Source organism: Zonotrichia albicollis, chromosome 1, assembly GCF_047830755.1.
Source record: "Zonotrichia albicollis isolate bZonAlb1 chromosome 1, bZonAlb1.hap1, whole genome shotgun sequence".
Lineage (NCBI taxonomy): Eukaryota > Metazoa > Chordata > Aves > Passeriformes > Passerellidae > Zonotrichia > Zonotrichia albicollis.
This window is the reverse complement of record NC_133819.1, coordinates 17,534,405-17,547,695: the sequence shown is the minus strand read 5'-3', so window position 1 is coordinate 17,547,695 and position 13,291 is coordinate 17,534,405. Positions and strand designations below refer to the sequence as shown.

The following is a 13,291-nucleotide window of genomic DNA, read 5'->3' as shown; positions in this document are numbered from 1 at the left end:
GTAACAGCCATTTGTAAATAAGGTAACAGAGAAAAATAGGCTTGTGAAATAACCTGCACATAGGCTAGAACAGCCTTATTAAGCAGTAAGAATAAATTAGAAGATCCTTCTCTAGTGAGCCATTCCAAAATACAACTAGTTGTATTTCTTTCCCAAATGAGAAGTGTCTTTGCAATAAAGAAATCAAGTTCCACAAAAAACAAATGCACCATGGGATAAAGAATACAAAGAAGAACAATCACTGTTCCTCATGCCTTGAAAAGGTTAGCAACATTCAGGTCAGGACATATTCTTGTAACCCAGCTTTTCCACTCAGAAAAGTAGGGAAAACTAGAGGCACTTTCCAAGGAATGAAAGCTCAAGGTATCTTGGGTCCTAAGCAGGAAAGAGAAATCTGCCAGACCAGATTATCCAAGCGGGGGAAGTCACCACAGTATTAACTGAATTTAAGGTCAAGTCAGTCCCACAAATCCTGGTTTTAATCTCACACAATGCCTTCCCCTTAACTAATTTGGTAGAATTAATAGTTTGAATTTTTAAAAAATCCAATAATTAAAAAAAAAGAAAAAACCCAAACAAACCACCACCCATACAGCAACACACCACCAAAAAACATACCAAATAACTACAAACAAAAAAAAAAAACCCCACACTCAAACATCATCATTCACTTTTTTTGCACTATCCAAAATAAGATGATTGTGGTGTTTGTGCTGCACCTCCCTTACAGAAGACACACAACCTAACACAAAAAAAATCTGGTTTCCAAACTTTAGATTGCCATTGTGAACTGCAAAGCAGCTTACAGACAACCATTACATCACTTACTCACATTGCATCATCCAAACTTTAAGCCACTGAACGACAGCCATGACATGTATAAAGGTTAACATGCCGAAGGAGTTGCAAGGGGAGAATCTTTTTCCCAAATAAACTCACACTGGGATAGTGTGAAAAACAGGCATCACTGAATTCTTAACTGAATACAAGATTTTTTCCTAAGTTTATCCAAGTCTAGGATTTAAATGAAACAGGGAAAAAATGATTCTCCACAGACAAACTTACCAGTGAGGACTGTTTACCCTGAACACGCCTTGCTGAGTAACTGTCTAATATTACCACTGTCTCTACTCACTTGCATTAAAGAATTTAGTTTCTCAGTCATGAATCACTGATTACAAGACCAGAAACCATCTTAGCCACAGATGCCTTTTAACACTTTAGATCTAGCTTTAAAAATACTTTTTGGGGGTGGATGTTATTTGTCTACTCACCCACGAAAGACAAAAACCCCAACTCAACAAAACTATTTTTGTGGCCATCTCATTTCCCAGTTGTTCAGGTAGAAGTTTACCTTTTTTTACCTTACCTTCTGGATAACTGATTTTCAGGACTCGTGAAGGGGAGAAGTTTCATTTTGCCAGATGGAGCTGCTCCCTCCAGTCCTTTCCCTATCCCTACATCACCCAGTCCCATTCCTTTGGAGCTCTGTAGCTTGCTGTGTAGCCTCTGAAAGTGCTATTTCCTTCCCTTAAGCTGTAGAAATAGAGTGAAAGAGAAGTAACTATTCCAGAACAAGCAGAAGTCCCAGCAGCATCATTCACCACAAAAGGAGAAAGGAGTTTTCCACAGGATCTAAGTGGTTTACTGAGTTTGCTGGTGCAAATAAGACTTGTAATCAAAAATTAAGTCCTGCAATGTAATGCAGTCCACTAAAAAGGTGGCACAGAAAACTATTCCACAGGCAAAAAAAGCACTTGTTTGACTACAAACAAGTAGAAAAGAAATAGCAGTGCGACAGCATATGTAACTTTTGACTTTTGTGTACAATCCTCAATCACCTTGAGCTCTCCTTCATCTGGTACGGGGGATGGAGAAGAGATGGACTGAACACAAGAGTAGGCAATGGTGCATTTCATTTAGCTTATTAGAAATGGAGAACATTAGACCCATATGATGCAACAACTTTAACAAAACCGAGTAAAACCAAAGACATAAGTTTGGTATCTTCAAGAAGCAAAAATAGGCTCAGTTCTGAATATTTGAAAAACTCCATTTCCTGTTGCTGATCATCAACAGCTGCCTTGTTTCATCAGGCTTGGTACAGAAGCTCCTGAAAGCAGAAGGAACCCTGGTGAGCTATTATGGAATCAGCACTGTGACATGTAAGAACACCTGTAGATCAGATCGAAAACTCAACTAGCCCAGCTCTAACACTGACCAAATGGTGATAGCTGTGAATAATTAGGAAAGAACACAAAAACAAGCATCACTAGACTATCCTCCCAGCTCTAATTATTCACAAATCCGTAATTCATTCCACTACAAGGGTACTGAGTAACTCTAAAAGCATTGTTCTTTCAAAAATATATCCAGACTACACAGGTGCTTTTAGCTTTCATAATATTAGGGAGCAGAGTAACAAGTTTAATTAACTTTTATGCAAAGACCATCTCCTTTTGCTTGATCTCACCCCCCTATGCTCATCTGACACTGCCAACTTCTTGGTGCAGATAGGAAAGAGCTGATCCACAGAAATTTAAGATGAAAACAGAGAAAGCTACAACATATCAGCATCACCTGTCCCTAGTGTCCTCTTTCCCAAACTTCCAAGTCCTAGCTTCTGGTTTTGGTTTTGATACAGAAATAACTCCATATATTCAATTATCATTTCTCCACAACTTTTCTAGCTCTACTATAGTTTCTGAGATGGGGAAAAATGGAGAGAGATCAGACCCAGACACATCAGCTCCAAGTGTATTATGGATTTATATACTGAGGCATAACAGAGAACACGTCCAGAATTACTAGAAAATGGATGACAATTCACTCTTTTGAACAACACCAAGCATTAAGGTGCTGTTTAATCCTTGAAGTTACCTACCAGAACATTTAAGATTTCACCCATGAGCTCCTGGTTAATCATTACCTCTCAGTATTTTATATGTGACATAATACTTTGGCACTTAACACACATTTTATATCAACTAGTGCTGAAGAAAGTCCTTGAGCATTTCTGCACAGACAATTCATCTTCACTAATCTGAATAACAATCAGTAGGCAAAAGTGCTCTACAAAGAAAGATAACAAAAGAAGCACTTTTACCTCTCCATTGCCATTAAATTCATGAAGACAGCAGACACTTACCAGATCTGTTTAGATACACAGCTGAATCATAGCCTCAGTCACAGTGCAAATGGAGAGAAAATTACTCAAAATAATCTACAGTTTTGAACTCACAAAAAAAAACACCTAAAGGGCAAAGGCTACAAAATGCCACTTGTATTGGCCAGCTTTCATTATACAACATGACATTTCATAACACCTTCATACAGAAAAAGCCCTTTGTTGCACAGACTCAGCTACAAGGGCCATTTTGGTTCTGTATGCAGTACTTATAAAAAGTGAGAATGCTACTTCTCGTGCTTTAAAAAAATGAAAATGCCATCAAAAGAGATGCAAGAAATGAAGTTGTAAAATCACCTCCATGACGTAGGATCAGAATACCAGCTTGCCAGACTACTTACTGATACTGAATTACTCAGCATCTGATTCAGATACACAGACTGCAATGCATACTGAAGGTCATTCATGTTCACTTGTTTCACTCTTCCAAATTCCATGTTATTGGTAATCTGGCAAGATGGGAAACTTTAATACCCTCAGAGCAGCACACAAGCCATACATTTTGTTTTCCTTAAGAAAAGAAAGATCATATTCAAATCCCACCTCACAAGCAGTTCCAAAGCAACTTCTCCAACATATTTTAAAATATAACTAAAGCATTTAGTTATTTTAGTTATATTTTCACAGAAGATGTGAGACTGTATGTAGACAGATCCATACCAAAACAGTGTAAGTACAGAGAATGGAGCAGAAGGCCTGAAAAATTGCCATGAAAATTGATTACTCCGGGCAAAGTTTACTTGCTCACCTTTTACCATGATGACTGAGGATAATAAAATTTTAAAATGCATGCAAGAAGGAACAAGTCAGATTTTACAGCCATTGATGAGTAAGAAATGTTTGCAGCTCTACACAGGAATGCTTTTCACTGGAGTAACAGGCTCCCTATTAAAGCTGCATCAAAATTAGAAGAAAAGCACAACAACAAAACATGAAATGCAATGGGGCAGCTTGTTCCATGTAAACTGCAGCATTTCTTTTGGAGATAACTCTAAACAGATTTTTATCTTACAAAATACAGGTCAGAACCCACAGGTAAGAAGAGTCACCTGCAGCACATACTAGAACTGCTGCTTCTTTTGCTGAACAAAAAAAGACAACAGCTAAATGTTTCCATTCTCAATTCTTGCATCAAAAGGAAATTTTGATAGCTTTGTATACTCCTAAAAATGCTGACTGATTTCTAGCTCTGTTAAACATTATGGAACTGAGGACATATCCATCTAGGCATGTCTAAACCACCATAGACTTTAATGACAGATTTGTATTCAAGTATCTGTCAAGCTGCTTAGGAAAGCAACCCCTTCCACATTCTATTACATCTGGACAGACCTGAACAAGTTATAATATTGTACTTTTCTCAAAAGTAACTGGAATTGTGTTATGGTTTTGAAATCCATATGACTTTAGCTCCATAAACTAGTTTCTGAACACCACCTCTCCTGGTGCAGTTTCCCAATATAAAACTGCAACTTAAGGTGTAGACTAAGCTCTGTTTCAGTTTCCAAAATTGAGTAGTTCACCTCAATGCTGGGAATGTATCACTGAGCAGACTGCATCTATCTGCCACAAGCCAAGCGATCTGTAAGGGATTCTTGAGAGTTCAAAGATTCTCTTTTAGCTCACCCCATGGACAGAACAAGTTGTATCCAAGACCCTATTCACCCCAAAGTTTTAAACCACATCAGCATTTGAATCTTAGTCTTTTCTGCTCTTGTACTTGGACTAAGAGAATTTCACAGATATATTCAACACTAACATTTCAGGAAAGTTAAGATTTCATTTTTTAAACCTTTTTTATTACAGGATTGTTCACTCTCTTATGCCTTGAACTTCACAACACAAAAAGCCCCAAATATTAAGATGAAGAACTAGATGAGAACAAAACCCAGTCCTTTAAAGGGTGAGTGGTTTGCAGTGAATTTTTAATGAGAAATAGTATTTCAAAGTGTAAAGAGATATACATACATACGTACAAGTAGGAGGGCACACTGCCATTTACATTAAGTAAAATAAAATAAAAAAACCCCTCCCAAAAATAACCACAAACCCCACAAAGCAGCCAACTAAAAAAACCAAAAACCCACAGCAAACAAACAAAAACCCAAATCTCCACACAAATTCAGGTTTCTCTTTTAAACCTATTTATACCAACTGCAACTGTTACTCAGAAGCATTTAAAATTTCTCTCCTCATTACAGTTTATATGGTTTTCTATTGATTTCTTGTCCCTGGCCCTTCAAATAGACAAATACAAACCTCAACATCTAAAATATGAAGATTATGTTATCTAGACAACTTAGTGATGCCAGCGCAAGATGATTCCCCACAGCATATTTGCTAGTGCTTAATGCAGTCCATACTGTGTGTCCTAACACATTATGCAAATGAGAGACACATGAAAGAAAATGTCTATCTCAGAGTGCCCCCCTGCACCAGCAGACTGTCTGTAATTAGCCATGTCCTCTAAGGAGGCACCTCATTCACTCTCACCAAAGCAGCAGCTGCTGGCAAATGGAAATTAAGAATTTTAGAACAAAAATAAGCCTACTACCTACACTCCCAAAGGTGTATATTCAGAGTTGCAAGCCAGAGTCAAAATCTAAACAGCTGTTTGTGTTTTTCTAGAATGCCCACACAGAACCTCTCAAGCCCAGCATCAAATATTTACTAAAGTGATTTGTATCAGGCTCTCTCAAATAGGCTGGAGAGAGCTGCAACAGATCCCAAGGCCTCATTAAAACACTTATCTACAAGTTCTCAGTGCAAAAATCTAGAACAGAAAACATAAAGCAGCAACACTTTTTGCTGAACACAATTCCCTGGCATACAGAACAACAGGGTACACCAATTCAGAAAAATGCAGTAGTTCCAGCCCCCCAGCACAGAGATGCAGAGAACAAAGCATACAGTTGTGCCTAATCTTTACCATCCTGTTCCCAAGTGATCCAACCACTAAACTCTAGTATCACCTCCCCAGAAGAATTCTCTTCAAATCCAACAGCAGTCATCAAACAATAAATTCAGAAGATTGTTTCCCTGTTACCAAAGTAAACAATAAAACAGGGAGAAGCCAGAGTTCCCATCTAACTAATGTAAATGAAAAATGCATTTCACCATGGTTTAAAAAAAAAACCAGAATCCATACCAAAGAAAAACAAACATTCAACAAAAAGAAAAAACACACCACAGACAAAGGCTTCTCATTAAATAACCTTTATGCACCCAGGAACTGTACACATAAAACAGTTTAATCCCACCTTGCAGCTCCAAGACTATGCACTTCCAGGTTTACAAGATGCGTCAGGCCTCTGATATGAACACAATCAAAGCCTGTTCGATGTCACTGCTCCTACTCATTATACTTCTACTGTGTGTGCCTACTGCTGGGTGATGGGCAAAAACACCATGGAGTGTCTTTTTAAAAAAATAAAAATTACAAGACATAAGGATTTGACAGCAGAAATGCACAGCATTTACAATAATCTACATTTCATATTATAAACAAAGGCAAAGTGTTACAAGATTTCTGTAGAAGGAAATCAATCTGACCAGACAGCATAACTCACATCCACTGTCTGCATACTATGCTTAGCATAACATATTTTTAGTATATGTGCATTATCTATTGTGGCAAGCAGACAAACACTTCCTCTGTAGCAAGGCCCTAAGTTCAAGGTTTTGACGAGATCACAGGCTCTGAAAGCTTCCACAATCATGGAATTGTATCTAACAGCCCACCGGACTGACTTCTGGAGTACTGTCAATTCAGATTGTTTCAATGTAGTTTAGAAGCCTCAATATTTACACCAGGGCTAACTCATGCTTTTTTAAAAACAATGACTCCTGTTAACCACAATCAATAAATCGTGTTTTCATTTAACACCATTGCATATTTTTTTATATCTGCTTCCTATTCTATGCAAGTCAGGACACAAACAACTGCAAGGAAGAATAGCATTCAACCTCTGCTACAAACCCTCAATTTTTTCTTCCATTTGTTATCAGAGAAAAAAAAAGCAAAACAGCAGCTACAAAGCACCAGCAGATATTCCTAACAGCTTAGCCTAACACTGTTACTTGGACTTCCTTGGAAAGGTAATTTCTTTCTCTTAGTAAGGCTAACAGGTTGTACATGTTTATATTATAATTATCATTTACACAGCCACATATGCAAGTAGTCAGAGAATTAAAGAAAAATATACCAGCTTTTACTCTTCAGAGTCCATACTATTCCAGTTATGATTTGATTATCCACATCCAGTAAGATGTTTTCAAAGGTACAAGAGGGAAAAGATCACAAATGCATACAAGTGTATGAGTACAAGCGTGTGAGATGAAATAGCTCCTCTTCCCCAGCTGTTCTCTCAACTGTTTTTGCATGTAAGTAAATACAAATTACATTAAATAATATCTCTGAAGTAGCAAGCATTATTTTCGCATCTTATTAAAAATCGTTACAAATAGCTTATACAGATAAAGTCAACTCAGTGCTTTGATGTTTGTCAAACCTGTTAAAGAAAAAAGTTCAGTTGTATAATGCATATACTGCATGCAGCAAGAGCAGGTATTTCATGTGAACACAGTTCAAGATACTTTCAGTCCACTGCATTTCTCTTGCCAAAGTATTTTTTTTTCCAGACAACTATACTAAAGTGGTACAATCAACAAAGTTGTGTAACTGGAAAGCAAGAAGTCACTTCAGAAAAACACATTAAACACCGCTACATTAGAAGGCAGATACCTTCATTTTCTTGAAGGAACTACTTCCTGCTCCATATTGTCACTTATCAAATACGTCACATTTCTTCATGGAAGAGGTCCATGTTTTGTCAAATTATCCTAGGCTTATGCTGACATAAATCAGAGCAGAAGTCAGCATCATGCTTGCATGATTAAACAGGATTTGACTCAAGCTTTTTGAACAGTTGCAACCAAAACTCCATGCAAGGCTACTATTTATAATTAATTTATTAATGTAAGCTTTGTGCAGAATTCTCTATCACCCTAAGTAATGTACACTTTTAACAATCAGTATTGTGTACTATTAGACATATAAAATTTTATAAATGGATTTTTCTAATTCTGATCTTAATCTGTGTTTAATTGTGATTAAACCTTCCGGCCTCTGAGTATCAGGCATAGAAAAAGTATGAATACCCAACAACAGAGAGTTCCAGAACAGTTAACATGTTTACAGGCACAATTACAGAAAGACTGGCATTCTGCTCTGATAGTAGAGAGACGGAACACCTGGGAAATTTCACACATGAAATTTACCAAAGTCATCCCAACTGGGTTGTTAAAATAGTAAACGATCTATTCATTATTGTTAGCGAGAAGCCAAAATGATTTTCTATTTTTAGAGCCATCATTGCCCTTCTCTGGTTCCTGACCCAGCACATGCTTGTCTTCAGTTTATGCAGTTGCACTCTCTCTGATAAGGTGTAGGAGTAAGAATATTGTGGGTTTTCTTCTTCTCTGAAATTGAGTATTTGTGATTACAAAGCAAGTACTGATCAGCTACTCTTTTTTTTTTTTACAGAAGTCTTTGGAAATATATTCCTAAATTTCAACAAATACAGAAGCTCTTAGGAATCACTAAAGACCATTCACTATTCCTAACATTTCATCTGCTAAGCAAAACAAAAACACGTAACCAAAAGAAAAATATCAGTCTTAATAAAATTATTTGATAAAGTATTTTTTGTATTTGTTTTATTATTCATAAACTGAAGACACAGTATTGTTAAGAATTAAAATTTGGCTTTTAAGGCCACACACATTGTGCTTAATATTTTCTTAAATCTTCATTTAATATTCAGAATGCACTTTTACTATAGATTAACAGTAAACTATACCACAAAGAGACACAGCACTTCTTTAAACACAAAACAGTAGGAACAGAAAAGCAAAAAAAAATTTAAAAAGCATTTTTTGCTTTGCCTTTCTAGGCAAAGGACAGGAAATTGAATTTACACTAATGAAGACACCACTTCTGGACAAACCTGTATGTGGGATGTTGTGACTGAGCAGTACTGCCTGTACCTCAGCAGGGCTTAAACTCTCCAGCAAAATACCGCCACAACCTGACAGAACAGAGATAGCCAACGCTTATTAATCTAAAAACCAAAAGAACACGCTCTCACTTATCTGCCCTTAGGAACATAAGCCCAGCAATTCCTCCATTTGTAAATGTGTGTCAGATTTCAAACAGAATGGCAAACAGCCCTGAGAGTCCCTGGCCCTCTCTGCCAGCTCCCCCAGGAGCCCAGAATACGTGACCTGTCCTTTGAACAGGCGCTCCGTGTTCAGACGCAGCCTGCAAGCCTCAATGTGCGATCTTTGTTGGCAACGATCGTTTCACTGAAGGGGCTCTGTGCTGAAAGACCACCGGGTACAGTGTCAAAGGGAAAACAAACGTAAAAAAAAATTAAGTGAAAATAAAAATAGAAAACATAGCAAGGCGTGACCAAACAGAACTTAACATCAGAGTAGGCAGGTGTCCAAACCAAAACACAATTATCAACCAACATATGTGGTATCCAGAGGACTCAAACTGCATGTCCTCTGTTCTCCTACCTGCGTACACAAGGACCCACAGAAGCACCACTTCTCAAACATTCCCTTTCTTAGTCTGAGCAATGATCCCGAAGATAGAGCACAAGTTTTTCAGTTCTTACTCAAACCTTGATGACTACAGTTGTGCATTTCCAAAAACTTAAACTGATTTAAAGTCCTAATTTCTGTTGCAACTCCCTTGACTGTGGTGAACAACAGCTATGCCTGGAGTCTTCCTCATGACAGCCTGCTGTGTGTATATCTGGACCTAAGCATTAAATGCAGATTACTTAACTACTGCATTATAATGCAAACACCATATGGGATCCATTGTCCCAAAACCATAAATCATTTCCCAAAATTGCTAATACCTTGCACATAAGTATTAGAGTACTGGAAATCCCTACAACTGCAGCAATATTTTTGAAACCTGAAGTCCCTTTTTATAGTAAATGTTTTTCATGAAAGGTGTTTTCTGATCTTTTAAACAGAAAAGCCATTCTTACTGTTCAACACAAACATGAGAGACTTCAATTGAAGGGGTTTGTTCACATATAGCACGTGAAGCACTGTACAGTAACTATTATATCAAACGAACAGAGCAGATGTCAAGCCACAAATTCTCACTCTGGGCATTTTACACAAATCTATGAGAGTAAAGTTGCAAGAAAATAAACTGAACTTTAAAACACGCAGTAATATTACACGAAGGCACTGCAGAACGCACTGCAACCTTGATCAGACATTCACCAGGGCTGTCTAAGTTCAAGCGAAGATTACATCAGGCCTGCTGCGATTAACAATCACAGGTCCCAGCACATGTTTTCTACCAGTTACATTTTAACTCCAACATGTAAGTACCTGGCAAAACAACAGGCAGAGCAGTCCATTTTGCAATTCCACGCCTATTAGTAGTCCCCAATTAGACAGCTTTAACACGATGAGCTCCAACAGTGCCACAGGCCTTGTTAAGGCTTACCGCCACAGGGAGAGGTACATTATGACAAGGGCCAGTGCCAAAGACCAGAAGTTTCAATGTCACAGAATTAAAAAGCAGATATTAATTTTTACCCTTAGACATGCAGTTTTTTCCTTCTTCCCACACCACCTGAACAGTACTGAAGAACAGGTTCTCCAAACATGGCACTGTTTTTGAGCTGTATTTTATCATAAAGTCTTAACATCTTCTGTGCTCTTACTTAAGATTGATTTTATCCTCACCTAACCCACCTGGCTTTACAAGACAGTGAGAACCTCTTAACTGAGGAGATAGCAAAAAGGAAAATCCTACAATACAATATGTGACACTTTCAAACCAAGGCAAAAGGGTGAATTCAAGATAGCAGTAAGCTAAAACTCAGTGTCCTAAGGAAAAAAAAAACCCACACAAAATAAAAAACCACAACCAAACCAGAAATCACCCGCACTTTTAAAGGTCTGTATGCCTAAAAATCACTCAACCGTATTTCAACTTCAGCAAACAAAAGGGGGAATATCTACATAAAGGGCATATATTTCACAGCCCTTTGTGGATTTAAATCAGCACTTTCTTCAGCATAGCATACATACTCCAATTTTGAGAGATACAAAATCGAGCTTGCCTTTGTAAGTAAAGTTTAAGGCAAATCTGAAAACAAATCTACTGAAGCTGTTATTTTGTTGAATCTAGAGTTAATAGTTGTTTCAGAGACATTACTATTAATAGGGAGCACAGAAGGATCAGGCATGGTTCTGTGTTAAAAACTTTGTCTTGCAAGTCAAAACACGCAATGGTGCCACCATAGGGCATGCTATTAAGTTTCTGAACTAAACACACAGAGGATCGTTCCAGCAACAAATGCTATGGATAGAAATATCCTTAATATAAGCGGCTGGGGATAGACAGGAAAGTGGCAAGCACTGGCTACAAGCAGACAGAGGCCAGACCCTTATTTCTACTGAAAATCAGCACGATAGAAATGTGACAGGCACGAAGCCGTACTCCGGAGCGCCCAGCGAAGCGCTCCTCCAGGACGGGCAGGTTGGGCGTGGGAGCGACACGCCACGCTCTGCCCGCGGGGCCGGGGGGGCGAGAGGCCCAAGGGGCGGCCCCGGGGAAAGCTCCGTCCCGAGGGCGAGGGCGGCGGCAGCTCCGCAGGGCGCGAAGCGGAGCCGCCGCCCGGCCCGCGAGGCAGCGAAGGCGCCGCCGCCTCCTGGCCCGGGAGCGGTGCCCCCAAGTGCGCGGCGAGCGCTCGGCCGGGCGGCTGCCTCCCCTCCGCTGCTGGGGAACCGCACCACTCCCAGCGTCCAACTCCCAGCAACTCCGGGGCGGGCGGGCAGGAAGAGTGGGAGGGAGGGAGAGCGGGAGGGAGCGGCCATTAAGCCCGCTCCAGCCAAGCCGTTCCCCGCGGCGGGAGGCGGCCGCCCGGCCCGGCCCGCGCCCCGCCCGCCTCTGCCGTTCCTACCTGGCCGCCGGCACCGCCGCCGCCGCCCGGGGGGGGCTCGTTGTCTCCATCTCCGTCGGGTGGCCCCGCTGCCCACCGGGTCGCCATTATTTCATTCCTGGTTACAAAGGAGGCGCAAATCCTCTGGAGCCCACATCGGGAAAGGGAAGGGACGGGAGGAGGGAACCAACGCCAGAGCCACTCGCGCACAGCAGGCGAGGCTCGGCCAGCCCAGCCCCGCCGCCGGGGGACGGGTCGGCCCCGTTCACGCGGTTGCCATAGGGAAGAGCACCGGAACGACCCTGGGCTTCAGCTACGCTCCCCGGCTGCTGCCTTCATGGCTGGAGGAGGAGAGAGAGCAGATGTGTCAGTCCTCGGCGCGGGGACGCCGCCGCCTCCGCCACCCGTCCCTTGTTAGGCTAATTGCACCCACTCCGTCATCTTCCTCTTCCTCCGGCTCCTCCTATCCAGAGCCCCAGCCGCGGGGAGGAGAGGGCAAGCGGAGAGAGGCGGGAGGTGTCCGATCCTTCCTACTTCACTACACGCCGCCGGAGGGAGCGAGGACGGAGCTGCGCTGTCCGGCAGCCCCGGCCGGTGGGGGCGGTAGGGCCGCTCCCCGCCTCGGCCCAGCCGAACTTTGATCAACTGGTGGACGAGGAGGACGGGACCGGGGGCCGAGGAGCCGCTCGCTCTCCAGGCCGGGCGGAAGCCGCCGCCAGCTCACGATTCCCGCCCCGGCTGTATCCAGCGGCGTGCTAGGGCGAGGGACGGGAGCAGAAAGCGCACAAGCCTCGATGAAGAAGTGGCAACAAAAGACCCCTCAAACAGCCGCGAGGCCGTGCCGAGCTTTTGTCTCTTACGCGGGTCTGCCCTGCTCGCAGGCCGCTCCCTCCCCCCGTCTACGTAGCCAGAGCCGTTCGCGATCAGACCACCGCGCCCCACGCCCCGCCCGCGCCCCTCCCTCGGGCCTCCCCCCGCCCAGACGTTGCTTCGCTTCGACAGCGGCAGCCGGCGGCCGCTGCGGCCCCGCCGGCGGCAATTAGGGCGTCTCGGCGCTGGGGCCATCGCGCCGCGCCAGCTGCGCCCCCCTGGGCTCCTCCCAGGGCTGCCCCGGCTACCT

General features: G+C 41.9%; 1 protein-coding gene across 3 annotated transcripts in view; it reads right to left on the bottom strand.

Annotated features, from left to right (window-relative positions):
* The window catches only part of ARHGAP21 (Rho GTPase activating protein 21), a 110,182-nt gene extending 97,143 nt beyond the window's left edge, over nt 1-13,039 (bottom strand). For all 3 annotated transcript variants that reach the window (XM_074534876.1, XM_074534883.1, XM_074534879.1), the window contains exon 1: nt 12,193-13,039. In XM_074534876.1, the coding sequence (XP_074390977.1) occupies nt 12,193-12,279 (87 nt within the window). In that variant the 5' untranslated portion in view covers nt 12,280-13,039. The remainder of the gene's footprint in view (nt 1-12,192) is intronic.
* Between the last annotated feature and the right edge of the window lie 252 nt (nt 13,040-13,291).